Genomic DNA, 21,124 nt, shown 5'->3' on the forward strand with positions numbered 1-21,124 from the left:
GAATTTAGCACCACCAAACCAGCTTTACAACATATATTAAAGAGACATATAGGCAATAAGCATAAGACAAAGGAAAGACCTATAAAAAACCCAAAACAATTAAGAAAATGCTAATTGGGGAGCGGTCTTAAGATGGCAGAGGAATAGCACGGGAGATCACTTTCTCCCCCACAAATTAATCAAAAGATCATTTGAATGCTGAGCAACTTCCCCAAAACAACTTCTGAACACTGGCGGAGGACACCAGGCACCCAGAAAGGTGGCCCATTCTCTTCCAAAGGATGTAGGACAAAATGTAAAAGACAAAAAGAGAGACAAAAGAGTTAGGAACAGAGACCCTTCCTGGGGAGGGAGTTGTGAAGGGGGACAAGTTTCCAAACCCCAGGAAACCCTCTCACCAGTGGGTCTGTGGGGAGTTTTGGAATCTCAGAGGGCAACATAAAGTGAAAGAAAGAAAGAAAGTCAAGTCGCTCAGTTGTGTCCGACTCTTTGCGACGCTATAAACTGTAGCCTACCAGGGTCCTCTGTCCATGGGATTTTCCAGGCAAGAATACTGGAGTGGGTTGCCATTTCCTTCTCCACGGGATGTTCCCTACCCAGGGATCGAACCCAGGTCTCCTACATTGTGGGCAGCTGCTTTAACATCTGAGGCACCAGGAAGAAGGCAACATAACAGGGAGGGGAAAAAAAAAAAAAAAAAACACAGAATACATGCCTTAACCACAACTCCAAGCGGAGAAATATCTCAAACGCTCGCATCTGCCACCAGCAAGTGGGGGAGGCACTGTTGCATTACTTAGGGTTAAGGACCAGTCCTGAATGCCCTGAGGACAATCTGAGGGAGCTAACATAAGACAGCAGCACAAACTGTGGGACGGAGAGAGAGAGGGATAAAGAGAGAAAGAGAAAGAGAGAGAAAGAAAAGCTCTCACCTAAGCCACATCCTGGCCCGCTCACAGAACAAAGGATTGAGCAAATGCCAAAGGAGAGCTAGCAGGCTGCAGACCAGCTCCTTCCCCGCCACCACCCCCCACAACCCCCTGCGCCACTGGAGGCAGAGAGGCAGGCAGGTGACAGCCAGAGCCAGAATGCAAGGGGCAATTTTGGTCCCAGAGACGGCATCCTCCACCAAACTGGGAGCAGGCTCCCACTTGCTAACCACGTCTTCCTGGGATATTGGTCGGTTGACATCTGCCAAGACGGTTGCAACCTGAGATCAGCCCCTCAGGGGAGACACGCGGCACACCTGAGACAGCGCTCTTGCAGCGCACCCAGTAAACCAAGAGACTGGGACCAGAGAGGTGATAAGGCGCACTGCACACCTGGGACAGTGTGCTCGCCAAGCACCTGGTTACCTGAGCTCCTTGGACTTGGGAAAGACACAAAATGCAGGCCCAGTCGAGTCTATGCCTTTATGGAGAATCTGAACCTGAGCAGCTTAGACCTGGGAAGTGCACGCAACCTAGGGCCTGCTTTGGAAAGTTCCCCTTCCAAGCAACCTGGAGTCTGAGCAGTGTAGACAGGGAAAGCGCAGGCACCATGAGCTAGGGCAACCCAGTGTGGTCCATACACTGTGAGCACTCCTCACACATGCCAGTGATATTTGTTTGCAGTATTCCTCCCTCCCCACAGCACTACTGAACAAGTGAGTCTAAATAAGTGGCCACCTCACCCCCTTGTGTCAGGGTGGAAATTAGACACTGAAGAGACGTGCAAACAGAGGAGGCCAAAATAAACGAATAACAGGGAAGTGCTCGCGAAGTGACAGGCACAACAGATTGAAACCCTGTATTTAGCATTGACCAAGCACTGGAAGGGGGCTGTAGACCTTGAAAGGAAGTATAAGTTGGAACAAGGAACTATGTGAAACTGAACTGACACCACACAGCCCTCAAGAGCTCCAGAGAAATTCCTAGATATATTTTTACTATTATCATTTTTTAATTTTTCAGTTCTTTATTATTCCTTTAATTTTCATTTTTATAACCTACTATTACCTTGCAAAAAAGACCCTATTTTGTAAAGCAAATTTCACATATGTATTTTTTATAATTTGTGATTGGTTTTGTATTTTTAATGTTGCATTTTTCAGAGTCTAACCTCTACTCTAGATTGTAAATCGTTGCTTTTTGTTATCTGTTATCAATTTTGTACCTTTAAGAATCTAATCTTCAGTACACATTTTTACTTACGGGTGTGATTATTGGTTTGATTGCTTTCTCCCCTTTTGACTCTCCCTCTTCTCACCCAGGTCACCTCTACCTCCTCCCTCCCTGTATGCTTCTCTACTTAACTGTGAATCTCTCTGGGTGTTCTGGGCTATGGAGAACACTTAGGGAACTGATTACTGGCTAGATTGGTCTCTCCCTTTTTGACTGCCCTTCTTCTCCTCGTGGTCACCTCTATCTCTCTTCTCCCTCTTCTCTTCTCTATTTAATTCTGTGAACCTCTCTGGGTGTTCCAGACTGTGGACAGCACATAGGGAATTGATTACTGGCCTAACTGCTCTCTCCCCTTTGGATTCCCCTCTTCACCACCTGGTCACTTCTGTCTTCCTCCTCCCTCTTCTCTCCTCCATGTAACTCTGTGAACCTTTCTGGGTGCCCCTCACTGTGGAGATTCTTTTCACCATTTATCTAGATGTTTTATCAGCAGTGCTGAATGGATGGAGAAGTCTTGAGGCTACTGTAAGATTAAGACTGAAAGCATGAGTTAAGAGACATATATCCAAAACTTGAGAACACCAGACAACTCCTGACTCCAGGGAACATTAATTGATAAAAGCACATCCCAAACCCTGCATACCTACACTGAAACCAAGTTCCACGCAAGAGCCAACAAGTTCCAGAGCAAGACATACCATGCTAATTCTTCAGCAACACAGGAACATAGCCTTGAGCTTCAATATACAGGCTGTTTAAAGTCACACCAAACCCATAGACACCTCAAAACTCACTACTGGGCACTTCATTGCACTCAGAGAGAAGAGATCCAGCTCCACCCACTCGAACATGGACTCAAGCTTCCATAACCAGGAAAACTTGACAAGCCAAATGTCCAACCACACCCACAGGGAGCAACCGTCCTTTATTTTTAGTCAACAATAAAGAGGAACCACAAACTTCCAGCATACAGAAAGGCCACCCCAAACAGAACAATCTAAATAAAATGAAAAGGCAGAGAAATATTCAGAAGGTAAAGGAACAGAATAAATCCCCAACAAACCAAACACAAGAGGACGAGATAGGGAGTCTACCTCAAAAAGAATTCAGGATAATGACAGTAAAGATGATCCAAAATCTTGAAAACAAAATGAAGTTACAGATAAATAGACTAGAAACGAGGATTGAGAAGATGCAAGAATGTTTAACAAGGACCTAGAAGAGATAAAAAAGAATCAATCAATAATGAATACTGCAATAAATAAGATCAAAAGAACTCTGGTGGGAACCAACAGTAGAATAACTGAAGCAGAGGATAGGATAAGTGAGGTAGAAGATAGAATGGTGGAAATAAATGAAGCAGAGAGGAAAAAAGAAAAAAAGAATTTTTAAAAAATGAGGACAACATCAGAGACCTCTGGGACAATGTTAAATGCCCCAACATTTGAATCATAGGGGTTCCAGAAGACAAAAAGAAAATGAGAAAATACTTGAGGAGATAATAGTTGAAAACTTCCTCAAAATATGGAAGGAAATAGCCACCCAACTCCAAGAAAGCCAGAGGCTCCAAAACAGGATAAACCCAAGGTGAAACACCCCAAGATACACATTAATCAAATTAACCAAGATCAAACACAAAGAGCAAATATTAAAAGCAGCAAGGGAAAACCAACAAATAACACACAAGGGGATTCCCATAAGGATAACAGCTGATCTTTCTACAGAAACTCTTCAGGCCAGAAGGGATTGGCAGGACATACTTTCCTCACATAAAGTGATGAAAGAGAAACGCCTACAACCCACATTACTATACCGAGTAAGGACCTCATTCAAATATGAAGGAGAAATGAAAAGCTTTATAGACAAACAAAAGCTGAGAGAATTCATCACCACCAAACCAGCACTTCAACAAATGATAGAGGAACTTCTCTAGACAGGTAACAAAGAAAAGGTTTATAAGCAAGTAAGTGTTAGTCACTCAGTTATGTCTGACTCTTTGCGACCCCAAGGACAGCAGCCCACCAGGCTCCTGTGTCCATGAGATTTTCCAGGTAAGGATACTGGAGTAGTTTGCCATGTCCATCTCCAGGCGATCTTCCCAAACAAGGGATCGAACCCGGGTCTCCTGCATTGCAGCCAGATTCTTTACCAATTGAGCTACAAGGGAAGCTATTAAGGTTTATTAACTTGAATCCAAAACAACAAAATAAATAGCAATGGAATCATACTTAACAATAATTACCTGAAAATGTAAATGGGTTGAATGCCCCAACCAAAAGACAAAGACTGGCAGAATGGATACAAAAACAAGACCCCTATATATGCTGCCTACAAGGGACCCACCTCAAAACAAGGGACCCACCTCAAAACAAGGGACACATACAGACTGAAAGTAGAGGGTTGGAAAAATATATTTCAAGCAAATGCGGACCAAAAAAAGAAGGAGGAGCAATACTCATATCAGACAAAAGAGACTTTGAAATAAAGGCCCTGAAAAATTACAAAGAAAGACACTAAATAATGATCAAAGGATCAATCCAAGAAGAAGATATAACAATTATAAATATATATGCACCCAACAGAAGCACACCGCAATATGTATGGCAAATGCTAACAAGTGTGAAAGGGGAAATTAACAGTAACACAATAATAGTGGGAGACTTTAATATCCCACTCACACCTATGGATAGATCAACTAAACAGAAAATTAGCAAGGAAACACAAATTATAAATGATACAATGGACTAGTTAGACAAAATGTATATCTATATGATATTTCACCCCCAAACAATGCATTTCACCTTTTTCTCAACAGCACATGGAACCTTCTACAGGATAGATCACATACTGGGCCATAAATCTAGCCTTAGTAAAATCAAAAAATTGAAATCATTCCAAGCCTCTTTTCTAATCCCAATGCAGTAAGATTAGATGTCAACTACAGGGGGAAAAAAAAAAAAACTATTAAAAATACAAATATATGGAGTCTAAACAACGTGCTTCTGAATAACCAACAAATCACAGAAGAAATTAAAAATGAAATCAAAATATCCATGGAAACGAATGAAAATGAAAACACAACAACACAAAACTTAAGGGATTCAGTAAAAGCAGTGTTAAGGGAAGGTTCATAGCATTACAAGCTTACCTCAAGAAAGAAGAGAAAAATCAAATAAATAACCTAACTGTACACCTAAAGCAACTAGAAAAATAAATGAAGAACCCCAGGGTTAGTAGAAGGAAAGAACTCATAAAAATTAGGGCAGAAGTAATTGAAAAAGAAACAAAGGACACTATAGCAAAAATCAACATAACTAAAAGCTGGTTCTTTGAGAAGATAAATAAAATAGAAAAATCATTAGCCAGACTCATCAAGAAACAAATGGAGAAAAATCAAATCAACAGAATTAGAAATGAAAATGGAGAAATCACAACAGACAACACAGAAATACAAAGGATCATAAGAGATTACTATCAGCAATTTTATAACAATAAAATGGACCACTTGGAAGACATGGATGAATTCTTAAAAAAGTCTAACCTTCCAAAACTGAACCAGGAAGAAAGATAAAATCTTAACAGACCCATCACATGCACAGAAATGAAACTGTAATCAGTAATCTTCCAGTAAACAAAAGCCCAAGACCAGATGGCTTCACAGCCGAATTCTACCAAAAATTTAGAGAAGACCTAACACCTATCCTACTCAAATTATTCCAGGAAATTGCAGAGGAAGGTAAATTGCCAAACTCATTCTATGAGGCCACCATCACCCTAATACCAAAACCAGACAAAGATGCCACAAAAAAAGAAAACTACAGACCCATATCACTGATGAACATAGATGCAAAAATCCTTAAAAAAATTCTAGGAAATAAAATCCAACAACATATTAAAAAAAATCATACATCAGGACCAAGTGGGCTTTATCCCAGGATGCAAGGATTCTTCAATATTCACAAATCAATCAATGTGATACACAATATTAACAAATTAAAAGATAAAAACCATATGATTATCTCAATATATGCAAAGAAAGCTTTTGACAAAATTCAACATCCACTTATGATAAAAAACCCTCCAGAAAGCATGCATAGAAGGAACATAACTCAGAATGATAAAGGCCATATATGATTAACCCACAGCAAACATTACCCTCAAAGGTGAAAACTTGAAAGTATTTTCCCTAAAGTCAGGAACAAGAGAAAGGTGCCCACTCTCACTACCACTATTCAACACAATTTTGGAAGTTTTAGCCATAGAAATCAGAGGAGAAAACAGAAATAAATGGAATCCAGATCAGGAAAAAGTAGTAAACCTCTCACTATTTGCAGATGACATGATCCTCTATATAGAAAACCCTAAGGACACTACTGGAAAATTACTAGAGCTAGTCAATGAATATAGTAAAGTTGCAGGATATAAAATTAACACAGAGAAATCCCTTGCATTCCTATACACTAACAATCAGAAAACAGAAAGAGAAATTAAGGAAACAATTCCATTCACAAGTGCAATGAAAACAATAAAATAGTTAGGAATAAATCTTCCTAAAGAAACAAAAGACATATATATAGAAAACTATAAAACATTGATGGAAAAACTCAAAGAACACAAATCGATATAGAAATATAGCCTGTTCATGGATCAAAAGTATCAATATAGTCAAAATGAGTATACTACAAAAAGCAATCTATAGATTCAAAGCAATTCCTATCAAGCTACTAACGGCATTTTTCAGAGAACTAGAATAAATAAATTCACAATTTGTATGGAAATACAAACAAATCTCGAATAGCCAAAGGAATCTTGAGAAAGAAGAATGGAACTGGAGGAATCAACCTACGTGACTTTAGACTATATTACAAAGCTACAGTCCATAAGACAGCATAGTACTGGCACAATGCCAAAAACATAGATCAATGGAACAAGATAGAAAGCCCAGAGATAAACCCACGCACCTATGGAAACCTTATCTTTGACAAAGGAGGAAAGAATATACAATGGAGTGAAGACAATCTCTTTAACAAGTGGTGCTGGGAAAACTGGTCAACCACTTGTAAAAGAATGAAACTAGAACACTTTCTAACAGCATACACAAAAATAAACTCAAAATGGATTAAAGATCTAAATGTAAGACCAGAAACTATAAAACTCCTAGAGGAAAACATGGGCAAAACACACTCTGACATAAATCATAGCAAGATCCCCTATGACCCACCTCCCAGAGTAATGGAAATAGAAGCAAAAATAAACAAATGGGACCTAATTAAACTTAAAAGCTTCTGGACAACGAAGGAAACTATAAGTAAGTTGAAAAGATAGCCTTCAGAATGGGAGAAAATAATAGCACATGAAGCAACTGACAAGGAATTATTCTCCAAACTATACAAGCAGCTCATGCAGATCAATTTACAGAAAAACAAATGACCCAATCAAAAAATGGGTCAAGGAACTAACAGACGTTTCTCCAAAAAGACATACAGATGGCTAACAGACACATGAAAAGATGTTCAACACGACTCATTATCAGAGAAATGCAAATTAAAATCACAATGAGGTACCATCTCATGCTGGTCAGAAAGGCTGCCATCAAAAAGTCTACAAACAATAAATGCTAGAGAGTATGGAGAAAGGGAACCTTCTTACACTGCTTGTGGGAATGTAAACTAGTACAGCCACTATGGAGAAGAGTGTGGAGATTCCTTAAAAAACTGGAAATAGAACGGCCATATGATCCAGCAATCCCACCGCCGGGCATACACACTGAAGAATCCAGAATTGAAAGAGACACATGTACCCCATTGTTCATCGTAGCACTGTTTACAACAGCTAAGACATGAAAGCAACACAGATGCCCACTGGCAAATTAATGGATAAGAAAGCTGTGGTAATGGTATACACAATGGAATACTACTCAGTGATTTAAAAATGCATTTGAATCAGTTCTAATGAAGTGGATGAAAATGGAGCCTATTATACAGAGTGAAGTAAGTCAGAAAGAAAACACCAGTACAGTATATTAAGGCATATGTATAGAATTTAGAAAGATGTTAATGATGACCCTAAATGTGAGACAGCGAAAGAGATAGGATGTAAACCATAGACTTTTGAACTCTGTGGGAGAAGGCAAGGGTGGGATGATTTAAGAGAATAGCATTGAAACATGTATATTATCATATGTGAAATAGATTGCCAGTCCAGGTTTGATGCATGAGACAAGGGCCTCAGGGCCAGTGCACTGGGATGACTTTGAGGGATGGGATGGGGAGGGAGGTGGGAGGTGGCTTCAGGATGGGAGACACATGTACACCCTTGGCTGATTCATGTCAACATATGGCAAAAACCACTACAATATTGTAAATTAATTAGCCTCCAATTAAATTAAATAAATTAATTTTAAAAATGCTATAGGAACATGCAGCATTAGATTATAACAGTAAAATGCTAATAGCAATATATAAATAATTACTTTAAATGTAAATGGATTAAACTCTCCAACTAAAAGACACAGATTGGCTGAATGGATAGAAAACAAGACCCATATATAGGCTGTCTACAAGGGACCCACTTCAGACCTAGAGACATATACAGACTGAAAGTAAAAGGATAGAAAACATATTCCATGCACATGGAAACTAAAAGGAAGTTGGAGAGGCAATTCTCATTTCTGACAAAATTGACTTTAAAATAAAGAATATTATACAAGATAAAGAAGGGACATTACATAATGATCAAGGAATCAATCCCAAAAGAGGACAAAATTCTAAGCATCTATGGACCCAGCATAGAAGCACCTCAGTACATGAGTCAAATACTACCAAACATAAAAAGGGAAACTGACAGCAACACAATAATGGTAAGGGATGTTAACACCCCAGTTATACCAATGGGCAGATCATCAAAATAGAAAATTAAGAAGGAAACACAAACCTTAAATGAAACATTAGACCAAAGGGTCCTAATTGATATCTTCAGCATTTTCCACACAAATCCAAAAGAAGACACTTTCTTCTCAAGTGTGCTTGGAACATTTTCCAGGATAGACTATCAGATCAGATCAGTCGCTCAGTCATGTCTGACTTTTTGCAACCCCATGCACTGCACCATGCCAGGCCTCCCTGTCCATCACCATCTACCAGAGTTCACTCAAAGTCACATCCATCGAGTCGATGATGCCATCCAGCCATCTCATCCTCTGTCGTACTCTTCTCCTCCTGAACCCAATCCCTCCCAGCATCAGAGTCTTTTCCAATGAGTCAACTCTTCGCATGAGGTGGCCAAAGTACTGAAGTTTCAGCTTTAGCATCATTCTTTCCAAAGAAATCCCAGGGCTGATCTCCTTCAGAATGGACTGGTTGGATCTCCTTGCAGTCCAAGGGACTCTCAAGAGTCTTCTCCAACACCACTGTTCAAAAGCATCAATTCTTCAGTGCTTGGGTTTCTTCACAGTCCAACTCTCACATCCATATATGACCACTGGAAAAATCATAGCCTTGACTTGACAGACCTTTGCTGGAAAAGTAATGTCTCCGGTTTTCAATATGCTACCTAGGTTGGTCATAACTTTCCTTCCAAGGAGTAAGTGTCTTTTAATTTCATGGCTGCAATCACCATCTGCAGTGATTTTGGAGCCCCTCAAAGTAAAGTCTGACACTGTTTCCACAGTTTCCCCATCTATTTCTCATGAAGTGATGGGACCAGATGCCATGATCTTCGTTTTCTGAATGTTGAGCTTTAAGACAACTTTTTCACTCTCCTCTTTCACTTTCATCAAGAGCCTTTTTAGTTCCTCTTCACTTTCTGCCATAAGGGTGGTGTCATCTGCATATCTGAGGTGATTGATATTTCTCCCAGCAATCTTAATTCCAGCGTGTGCTTCTTCCAGCCCAGCGTTTCTCATGATGTACTCTGCACAGAAGTTAAATAAGCAGGGTGACAATATACAGCCTTGATGTACTCCTTTTCCTATTTGGAAATAGTCTGTTCTTCCATGTCCAGTTCTAACTTTCGCTTCCTGACCTGCATATAGGTTTCTCAAGAGGAAGGTCAGGTAGTCTGGTATTCCTATCTCTTTCAGAATTTTCCACAGTTTATTGTGATCCTCACAGTCAAAGGCTTTGGAATAGTCAAGAAAGCAGAAATAGATGTTTTTCTGGAACTCTCTTGCTTTTTCCATGATCCAGCAGATGTTGGCAATTTGATCTCTGGTTCTTCTGCCTTTTCTAAAACCAGCTTGAACATCTGGAAGTTCACGGTTCACATATTGCTGAAGCCTGGCTTGGATAATTTTTAGCATTACTTTACTAGCATGTGAGATGAGTGCAATTGTGTGGTAGTTTGAGCATTTTTTGGCATTGCCTTTCTTTGGAATTGGAATGAAAACTGACCTTTTCCAGTCCTGTGGCCATTGCTGAGTTTTCCAAATTTGCTGGCATATTGATTGCAGCATTTTCACAGCATCATCTTTCAGCATTTGAAATAGCTCAACTGGAATTCCATCATCTCCACTGTAAAGGAGTAATATTACATAGGAACCTGGAATGTCAGGTCCATGAATCAAGGCAAATTGGAAGTGGCCAAACAGGAGATGGCAAGAGTGAACATTGACATTCTAGGAATCAGCGAACTAAAATGGACTGGATTGTATGAATTTAACTCAGTTGACCATTATATCTACTACTGCGGGCAGGACTCTCTTAGAAGAAATGGAGTAGCCAACATGGTTAACAAAAGAGATTGAAATGTAGTACTTGGATGCAATCTCAAAAATGACAGAATGATCTCCGTTCGTTTCCAAGGTAAACCATTCAATATCATGGTAGTCCAAGTCTATGCCCCAACCAGGAACGCTGAAGAGGCTGAAGTGGAACGGTTTTATGAAGACCTACATGACCTTATAGAACGAACACCCAAGAAAAAGAGGATAGACTATATTTGGGCCAAAAATCAAACCTCAATAAATGATTAAACATTGAAATTCTATGAACCATATTTCTGTCCACAATACTATGAGACTAGATATCAATTACAGTAAAAAACACAAACACTTGGAGATTAAACAATATGCTTTTACATAATGAACAGGTAAGTGAAGAAATCAAAAGGGAAGTCAAAGGATTCTTGAAACAAATGACAATGAAAACATGACAACTCAAAACCTATGGAGTGCAACAAAACAGTTCTAAGAGGGACGTTTATAGCATTAAAAAAAAGAAGAAGAAAAACATCAAATAGACAACCTAACTTTACACCTAAAACAACTGGATAAATAAGGACATAAAAAAAAAGTTAGTAGAAGGAAAGAAATCCTACAGATCAGATCAGAAATAAATGAAAAAGAAATGAAGGAACAATAGTAAAGATTAATAAAACTAAAAGGTGCTTCTTTGAGAAGATAAACAAAATTGTCATTTAGTCAAATCTATCAAGAAAAAAAGGGAGAAAAATCAAATCCACAAAATTAGGAATGAGAAAGGAGAGGGTAACAGACAACACAGAAATACAAAGGATCATAAAGGATTACTATAAGCAACTATATGCCAATAAAACGGACAACATCTATTCTTAGAAAAGTTCAATCTACCAAGACTGAACCAGGAAGAAATAGAAATTATGAACAAGCCAATTACATGCACTGAAATTGAAAATGTGATTTAAAAAACTCCCAGAAAATTGAAGCACAGGGCCAGATAGTTTCACAGGTGAATTCTCTCAAACATTTAGAGAAGAGCTAATGCCTATTCTTATCAAACTCTTTTAAAAAACTGCAGAGGAAGGAACGCTTCCAAACTCATTCTACAAGGCCATCATCACCCTAGTACCAAAACCAGACAAAGACAAAATAAAAAAGAAAATTACAGGCCAATATCATTGATGAAAATAGATGGAAAAATCCTCAACAAAACTCTAGCAAACAGAATTCAAAAATACATTAAAAAGATAGCACACTATGATCAAGTTGGGTTAATCCCAAGGATGCAAGCATTATACTTGTGTATATCCATCAATGTGATATACCATATTAACAAACTGCAAGATAAAACCATATGGCCATCTCAATAGAGGCAGAAAAAGCTTTTGAAAAATTTCAGTACCCATTTATGATAAATACTCTTCAAAAAATGAGCAAAGAAGGAACCTACCTCAACATAATAAAGGCCATATATGACAAACCCAGAACAAACATTATTCTCAAAGGTGAAAAACTGAAAGCATTCCCTCTGAGATCAGGAAAAGACAAGGGTGCCCACTCTCAGCACTATTAGACAACATTGTTTGGAAGCCCTCGCAACAGCAATCACAGAAGAAAAAGAAATAAAAGGAATCCAGATTGGAAAAGAAGAAGCAAAACTCTCATTGTTTGCAGACAGACGATACTATACATAGAAAATCCTAAAGACATGTTCAGAAAATTACTAGAGGTAATCAGCGAATTTAGCAAACTGACAGCATACAAAATGAATACACAGAAATCACTTGCATTCCTCTGTACTAACAATGAAACATCAGCAAGAGAAATTAAGGTATCAATACCATTTACCATTGCAACAAAAAGAATAAAATGTCGAATAGCCAAAGCAATCTTGAGAAAGAAGAATGGAACTGGAGGAATCAACTTGCCTTTCAGGCTCTACTACAAAGCCACAGTCATCAAGACAGTATGGTACTGGCACAAAAACAGACATATAGATCAATGGAACAAAATAGAAAGCCCAGAGATAAATCCACACACATATGGACACCTTATCTTTGACAAAGGAGGCAAGAATATACAATGGAGTAAAGACAATCTCTTTAACAAGTGGTGCTGGGAAAACTGGTCAACCACTTGTAAAAGAATGAAACTAGATCACTTCCTAACACCGCACATAAAAATAAACTCAAAACGGATTAAAGATCTAAATGTAAGATCAGAAACTATAAAACTCCTAGAGGAGAACATAGGCAAAACACTCTCAGACATAAATCACAGCAGGATCCTCTATGATCCACCTCCCAGAATTCTGGAAATAAAAGCAAAAATAAACAAATGGGATCTAATTAAAATTAAGAGCTTCTGCACAACAAAGGAAAATATAAGCAAGGTGAAAAGACAGCCTTCTGAATGGGAGAAAATAATAGCAAATGAAGCAACTGACAAACAACTCATCTCAAAAATATACAAGCAACTTATGCAGCTCAATTCCAGAAAAATAAACGACCCAATCAAAAAAAATGGGCCAAAGAACTAAATAGACATTTCTACAAAGAAGACATACGAATGGCTAACAAACACATGAAAAGATGCTCAACATCACTCATTATTAGAGAAATGCAAATCAAAACCACAATGAGGTACCACTTCACACCAGTCAGAATGGCTGCGATCCAAAAATCTGCAAGCTATAAATGCTGGAGAGGGTGTGGAGAAAAGGGAACCCTCCTACACTGTTGGTGGGAATGCAAACTAGTACAGCCACTATGGAGAACAGTGTGGAGATTCCTTAAAAAATTGCAAATAGAACTACCTTATGACCCAGGAATCCCACTGCTAGGCATACACACCGAGGAAACCAGAATTGAAAGAGACACGTGTACCCCAATGTTCATCGCAGCACTGTTTATAATAGCCAGGACATGGAAACAACCTAGATGTCCATCAGCAGATGAATGGATAAGCAAGCTGTGGTACATATACACAATGGAGTATTACTCAGCCGTAAAAAAGAATTCATTTGAATCAGTTCTGATGAGATGGATGAAACTGGAGCCGATTATGCAGAGTGAAGTAAGCCAGAAAGAAAAACACCAATACAGTATACTAACACATATATATGGAATTTAGGAAGATGGTAATGACGACCCTGTATGCAAGACAGGGAAAGAGACACAGATGTGTATAATGGACTTTTGGACTCAGAGGGAGAGGGAGAGGGTGGGATGATTTGGGAGAATGACATTCTAACAAGTATACTATCATGTAAGAATTGAATCGCCAGTCTATGTCTGATGCAGGGTGCAGCATGCTTGGGGCTGGTGCATGGGGATGACCCAGAGAGATGTTATGGGGACGGAGGTGGGAGGGGGGTTCATGTTTGGGAATGAATGTAAGAATTAAAGATTTTAAAATTTTAAAAATAAAAAACTAAAATAAATAAATAAATAAATAAAAAGAATAAAATGCCTAGGGAAAAAACCTAAGGAGACATAAGAGCTGTACACAGAAGAGTACAAGACACTGAGGAAAGAAATCAAAGACAACATAAAGAGATGAAGAGATATTCCATGTTCCTGGGTTAGAAGAATCAACATTATGAAAATGACTATACTACCAAATATAATCGGAAGATTCAATGCAATCTGTATCAAAATACCAATGCTATTTTTCACAGAACTACAACAAAAAGTCACAATTCATATGGAAACACAAAAGACCTGAATAGCCAAAGCAATCTTGAGAAAGAAAAATAGAGCTAGAGGAATCAGCCTTCCTGACTTCAGACTGACTACAAAGCTATAGTTATCCAGACAGTATGGTACTGGCAGAAAAACAGAAATATAGACCAATGGAACAAGATAGAAAGCCCAGAGATTAACCCATACACCTACAAATAACTTATGCTTGACAAAAGAGGCAAGAATATACCATGGGACAAATAGAGGGTCTTTCATAAGTGCTGCTGCGAAAACTTTGACAGCTACATGGAAGAGAATGAAATTAGACTACTTTCTAACACCACACACAAAGATAAACTCAAAATGGATGGAAAACACATGCAGAGCACCCTATGTCATAAATCACAGCAAGATCCTCTATGACCCACCTCCTAGAGTAGTGGAATAAAAACAAAGATAATCAAGTGGGACGTAATTAAACTTAAAAGCTTCTCCACAGCAAAGGAAACTATGAATAAGGTGAAAAGACAGTGCTCAGAATGGGAAAAGAAAAATACCAAATGAAACAACTGACAAAGAATTAATTTCCAAAACATACAAGCAGCTCCTACAAATCAATACCAGAAAAACAAACAACCCAATCAAAAAGTGGGAAAAAGACCTAAATGGACATTTGTCTAAAGACCTAAAATGGCTAATAAACACATGAATATATTCTCAATATCACTATTAGAGAAACACAAGTCAAAACTACAATGAGACATCACTTCACACCAGTCAGGATGACCATCATTAAAAAGTCTACAAACAATAAATGCTGGAGAAGGTGTGAAGAAAAGGGAACCCTCTTGCACTGTTAGTGGGAATGTAAATTGATATAGCCACTATAAAGAACAGTATGGAGAGTACTTACAAAGCCAGGAGTAAAACCACTATATGACCCACCAACCCCACTCCTAGGTATATACCCTGAGGGAACCAAAATTGAAAAAGACACATGTACCCCAATGTTCCCTGAAGTTCCATTTACAACAGCTAGGACATGGAAGCAACATAGATGTCCACAGATTAATAGATAAAGGAGCTGTGCTACATATACACAGTGGAATATTACTCGGTCATAAAAAGGAATGCACTGGAGTCAGTCCTAAAGATGTGGATGAACATACAGCCTAGTATACAGAGTGAAGTAAGTCAGAAAGAGAAAAACAAATATCATATACTAACACATATACATGGAATCTAGAGATATTGTACTGATAAGCCTATTTGCACAGCAGCAATAGAGACACAGACACTGAGAACAGACTGATGGACATGGCTGGCAGGGAGGAAGTAGAGGGTGGCATGTACGGAGAGGGTTAGCATGCAAAGTTAAACTACCATATGTAAAATAGCCAATGGGAATTTGCTGTATGACTCAAGGAATTCAATCCAGAGCTCAGTAACAACCTAGAAGGGTGGGATGGGCAGGGAAATGGGAGGGATGTTCATGTGGGAGGGGACATGGGTAAATCTATGGCTGATTCTTGTTGATGTTTGGTGGAACCCAACATAATACTGTAAAGTAAGTATACTTCCATTAAAAATAAATAAATATAAAATAAACAACCACCCACCCCTGAAATTCAATATGCCAATGGACCCAGGAGGAGGCTCGCTCATGCATGCATGAGGTAAAAGGCAGACAGATCTCTGTCTTGACTGTGATGCCTACAGTGGCTCATGAACTATCTCAATTCCCTCTCAGCTGCACTCTAGCAGTCCTGGAAAACCTATCTTTAAAATTCATGCATGGATCTAAGTCCTTCTGTGAAACTCCAGGTATTGACAAGTGGACCTCTGTCAGCTTCATTCACACACCCTTCCACCCTGTGGCCAGATCCCTGTGGTTACAACTGACCCAGAGGGAAGAGCAACCTTTGACAGACCACCAGTGAGCTCGCACATAAATTTGGCTTAAATCTGTGGCCCAGAACAAGAACACAAAATTAGTAGCACTGAAACATATATATTGTCATATGTGAAGCGGATTGCCAGTCCAGGTTTGATGCATGAGACAGGGTGCTCAGGGATGGTGCACTGCAATAACCCTGAGGGATGGGATTGGGAGAGAGGTGGTAGGGGGGGTACAGGATGGGGAACACATGTACGCCCATGGCTGATTCATGTCACTGTATGGCAAAAACCACTACAATATTGTAAAGTAATTAGCCTCCTTTAAAATAAAATTTTTTTAAGTAAAAAAAAAAAATTAAAAAAAGATGTAGTGCTACTTTGGGGGAAACAAAGGACAGGCTGTCAGTACCATTTCTTGTGCCCTAATGTATCTAGACAAGACATACAAGCACAGGAATTCTGACAAAACAGGGATGAGAAGTGTCAGCAGGTCAACTACAGAAGATCCAAAATAGCTGTGGAGTCTCTAGCAGGGTTGAAGGAAGTTGTCTCTCACCCAAAGGAGACTGGAACTTTAATTGGAAAAACAGCACCACAAAACTTTAAGGAACATGAACAACATGTATAAAACAAAGTATAAAAATCTTCAGTATTCACATCCAATTGGCAATGTGTGATTTATTCAGTGAAGAATTCAAAATAGCCATTTTAAATAACTCGGTGTGCTATAGAAAATACAGTAAGATACTTGAACAAAAGCAGGAAAACAATAAACAATGGACAAAACAAGCAGTTTAATAAAAATATACAAATCATAAAAAAACAGAAACTCTGGTGCTGAAGGTTCCAAGGATGAAATGAAAAAATTCATTAAAGAGCATCAACCACAGAGTCAAAAAGGTAGAAGAATCTGTGAGATAGATGATATATCAAAGTTACCCTGTCTAGGGGGATTAAAAACAAAATTAAATTTTAAAAAAAAAGAATGAAAAAGAACAAAGAAAGGCTACATGATCTATGCTACACTGAAAACAGAACCGATTCGCAAATTACTGAAGTTCCAGGAGGAGAAAAGGAGAGGAGGCAGAAAACATATTTAAGGAGTAATGTCTGAGAACTTCCCAAATCAAGGATGCTATTTGAATATCTAAGTTCAGGAAGCTTACAGGTGACCAAACCAAATCAACTTAAAAAATCCTCTACAACACACATTTATAATAAAGTTGCAAAAATCAAAGAAAACTAGAGAAGCCTTCAAGCAGCATGAAGAAAAAACAAACAAGCTAACAAAACAAAAACCTTGAAATTTACTAAGAAGCCTTCATTTGGATCTTAGCAAATCTCTCAGCAGAAACCTACTAGGCCAGGAGAAAGTGGGATGATATATTCCAAGTGTTGAAAGAAAAAACTACCAAAGAAGAATACTTGAAAATATCATTCAGAAAAGAAAAGAATATAAGGATTTCACCAGACCAACAAATACTAAGGAAAGAGAACACAACTAGACCTTCCTTGAGGAGGGCATGGCAACCCACTCCAGTATTCTTGCCTGGAGAACCCCATGGAGGGACGAGCCTGGCGGGCTGCTGCCCACAGGGTCGCAAAGAGTCAGACACAGCTGAGGTAAATGAGCAGGCACACAGACCTTCCTTACTGAAACACTAAAAGGAATTATTGAAGCTGAAATAAAAGAATGCTAATTCATTCCATGAAAATACCTAGTACACTGGTAAATTTAAGTGCACACTCACATTCAGAACACTGCAGTACCTTGAGATGGAATGTTAAGCACAGCTATTTAAGAGTTAAAGTACAGGAATATAAAAATTACTATAGCTACAATTATTTTTTAATTAAGTACACATTATAAAAAGAGGTAAATCATGATATCAAAAAGATAAAATGGAGAAGGGTAAAAGGAAGGAGATTTAATATGTGGATGATGTTCATATATTATCAGCATAAAATACAGTGCTCTCTCTGTAAGGAATTTTACGTAAATCTCAAGGTAAACGAAGCAAGAATCCATACTAGATTCACAAATGGTAAAGAAAAGTTTATTAAATGCCTCCTACTACTACAAAAATCATGAATTCAGAGAGGCAAGCCATCAAAGGAAGGAAAGAATTAGGAAACTATAAAACATCCTGTAAAATAAAACAGATAATATTAATACATCCTTATCTATCAATAATTACTCTAAATATAAAGGATTGCATGTTTGCATGCTAAGTCACTACAGTTGTGTCTGACTCTTTGAGACTCAATGGACTATAGCCCTCCAGGCTCCTCTGTCCATGGGATTTCCCAGGCAAGAATACTGGAGTGGGTTGCCATTTCCTTCTCCACTGTTCTCTTCTACCTCAATGAAATTCTTAAGCAATTATTTGAATTACTTCTCAGACAAATCGTCCATATCTATTATTTGGGGTCAGTAACTGAAAAACTATTGTATTTCTCTGTTAACATTTTAGTCCTTTGATGTCTATGTCCATTGAAGTCTCAAGTTGCTGTGTTTGCATTTAAAGAAGCAGTCACTCCCTCCAGTCTTTACAGACTGACCTGGGGAGGGAAGTACACTGTCACATTGCTAGGGATTTTGAGACTTTTCAGACATTTTTAAAGGAGACACCTGTCCCATGTACTCAACTCCTCCTAGGAGAGAATTCTGAAGCTCATATGCTTCTATCCATGCAGCACAGTCTCTGTGCTGGCAGTTTCCAGGCTGCTTCCCTGGAGCAATGCCAAATGCTCACATTCATGTGCTTTCTCACAGACCCACGGGGACTGGTTGGCTTCTGGATGTCCCACAGGCCATCTGCAAAGGTCTAGGTGCCACCATGGGGACTTACACAGGGAGCTGGCCCTGGGGAGGGGATGTAGATGAGATGAGGGGCCCAGGGGTGAGCAGAACCACAAGCACAGTGTCTGCAATGGTTTGGGGCTCCCTGGTGGGGTCTCCACGTGGTCAGTAGAACCCATGTTCCTTGAAGAATTCTAGCCCTGGATGCTGTGCTCCTGGCCTCTCCCCATCCCAGCCATGCAGGTGACCCCAGTGGCCTGGATAAGGGGAGAGAGAAGAGGGCTGGAAGATGAGGACACAGCACTTGCTCACACGCTTTTATTTTCCCCACAGGTAAAATCCTGTGCTGAGGGGTCCACCTCAGGGGCAAAACAAGGCTACTGCTCTAACCTTCAGTGAGAAATCCAGTCTTCAATCTTTGTGCTCTAGCAGCATGCTGTCGTGTCTCTGCTAGACTCCTGGACACCCGCAAAGATCCTCTTATCCACAAATGATGGTCAAAGTCTGTATTTATATCAGGAGAGACAGTGAGACTCCTGACATCTTTCTGACCTCACTCTGTTATTACAGGTTTCTTCTTTGTGGATCTTTTCCTATTTTCTTGACTAATGTCTATCACTAGGTACATGTATTTTGTTATATGGAGAAGGCAATGGCACCCCACTCCAGTACTCTTGCCTGGAAAATCCCATGGGTGGAGGAGCCTGGTAGGCTGCAGTCCATGGGGTCACGAAGAGTCAGACATGACTGAGCAACTTCACTTTCACTTTTCATTTTCATGCATTGCAGAAGGAAATGGCAATCCACTCCAGTGTTCTTGCCTGGAGAATCCCAGGGATGGGGGGAGCCTGGTGGGCTTCCGTCTCTGGGGTCGCAGAGTCAGACACAACTGAAGCGACTTAGCAGCAGCAGATTTTGTCACATACTTATCAAGACGTCTATAGGTACACTCATAGACACTTGTAAACAATAAAATAGGTCCGTTGGCAAAACAAGAATTTCATATAAACTTTTTGAGTGGATAATACAGCTGAGTCTTAGAAAATTATGAACACACTGGGATCTCAGCCCAGTTTACTCACTGACACGGATGCATCTGGGAGGAGGAGACCAGCCACTCTCTGTGCAGGTCATTGTGTTCTGATCATTTTGAAGACTGTAGCCTTCATAGCAGCGAACTTTTACAGTTTTACCCTGTAAATATTTTTCTTCACGATGTGGGTTATATCCATTTTCCAAATAATTGAAAATACATTGTCCTTAGGATCATAAAATTAATATGAAAGAAGAACAACATAAATTTGGGAAAATAGTACATTAAAGATTATAGAATTTACATAAGAATGCATTAGTGTTCAAATAAAACATGTAACAATAAAAATGGAAGCTACTACCACATTTGTGGAAAATGAAAACGATAACATTCCATATTATTTGCCTTTAGTTTTATGACTAAAATATGTATAAATGATGCAGATATTCTTGTAAAGTCTCTGTATCTCTCACAGGATTTACATGAAAAGCCTCTAGTAAAGGGAAGTTCTATTGGATTTTTTGCTCATAGAACTCATCCCTTGGCCTTACTGTTGTTACATAATACTTAACTGTACTCACTTGTCAACTTTTGTCTCTTCACTCTTTCAAAGATTATGCATATAAACTTAAAGAGGTTTACTTACTGAGGCATGGTTCTTCTGGAGACCATCCTTGTGCTGTGCAAGTCAGGTGGTCCCAGGAACGTTCTGAAGGAGGCACAAAATACCGATCACAGTAATAGACAAACTGTTGATTTACATATGCTGGAAAGTATCCTCTGTATGAATAATATAGCCATCCATGTTTGATTACTGGATAATCACAAGGTTTCCCTTGGAATAAAAAA

General features: G+C 39.0%; 1 protein-coding gene across 1 annotated transcript in view; it reads right to left on the reverse strand.

The window, feature by feature from the left end:
* Positions 1 to 21,124, reverse strand: part of LOC106990096 (complement factor H) — a 114,280-nt gene that overhangs the window by 49,165 nt on the left and 43,991 nt on the right. The window contains 3 exon segments of the mRNA XM_060396304.1: positions 19,633 to 19,746; positions 20,325 to 20,501; positions 20,922 to 21,110. Coding sequence (XP_060252287.1) covers positions 19,633 to 19,746; positions 20,325 to 20,501; positions 20,922 to 21,110 — 480 coding nt within the window.

This window comes from Ovis aries, chromosome 12 (genome assembly GCF_016772045.2).
Source record: "Ovis aries strain OAR_USU_Benz2616 breed Rambouillet chromosome 12, ARS-UI_Ramb_v3.0, whole genome shotgun sequence".
Lineage (NCBI taxonomy): Eukaryota > Metazoa > Chordata > Mammalia > Artiodactyla > Bovidae > Ovis > Ovis aries.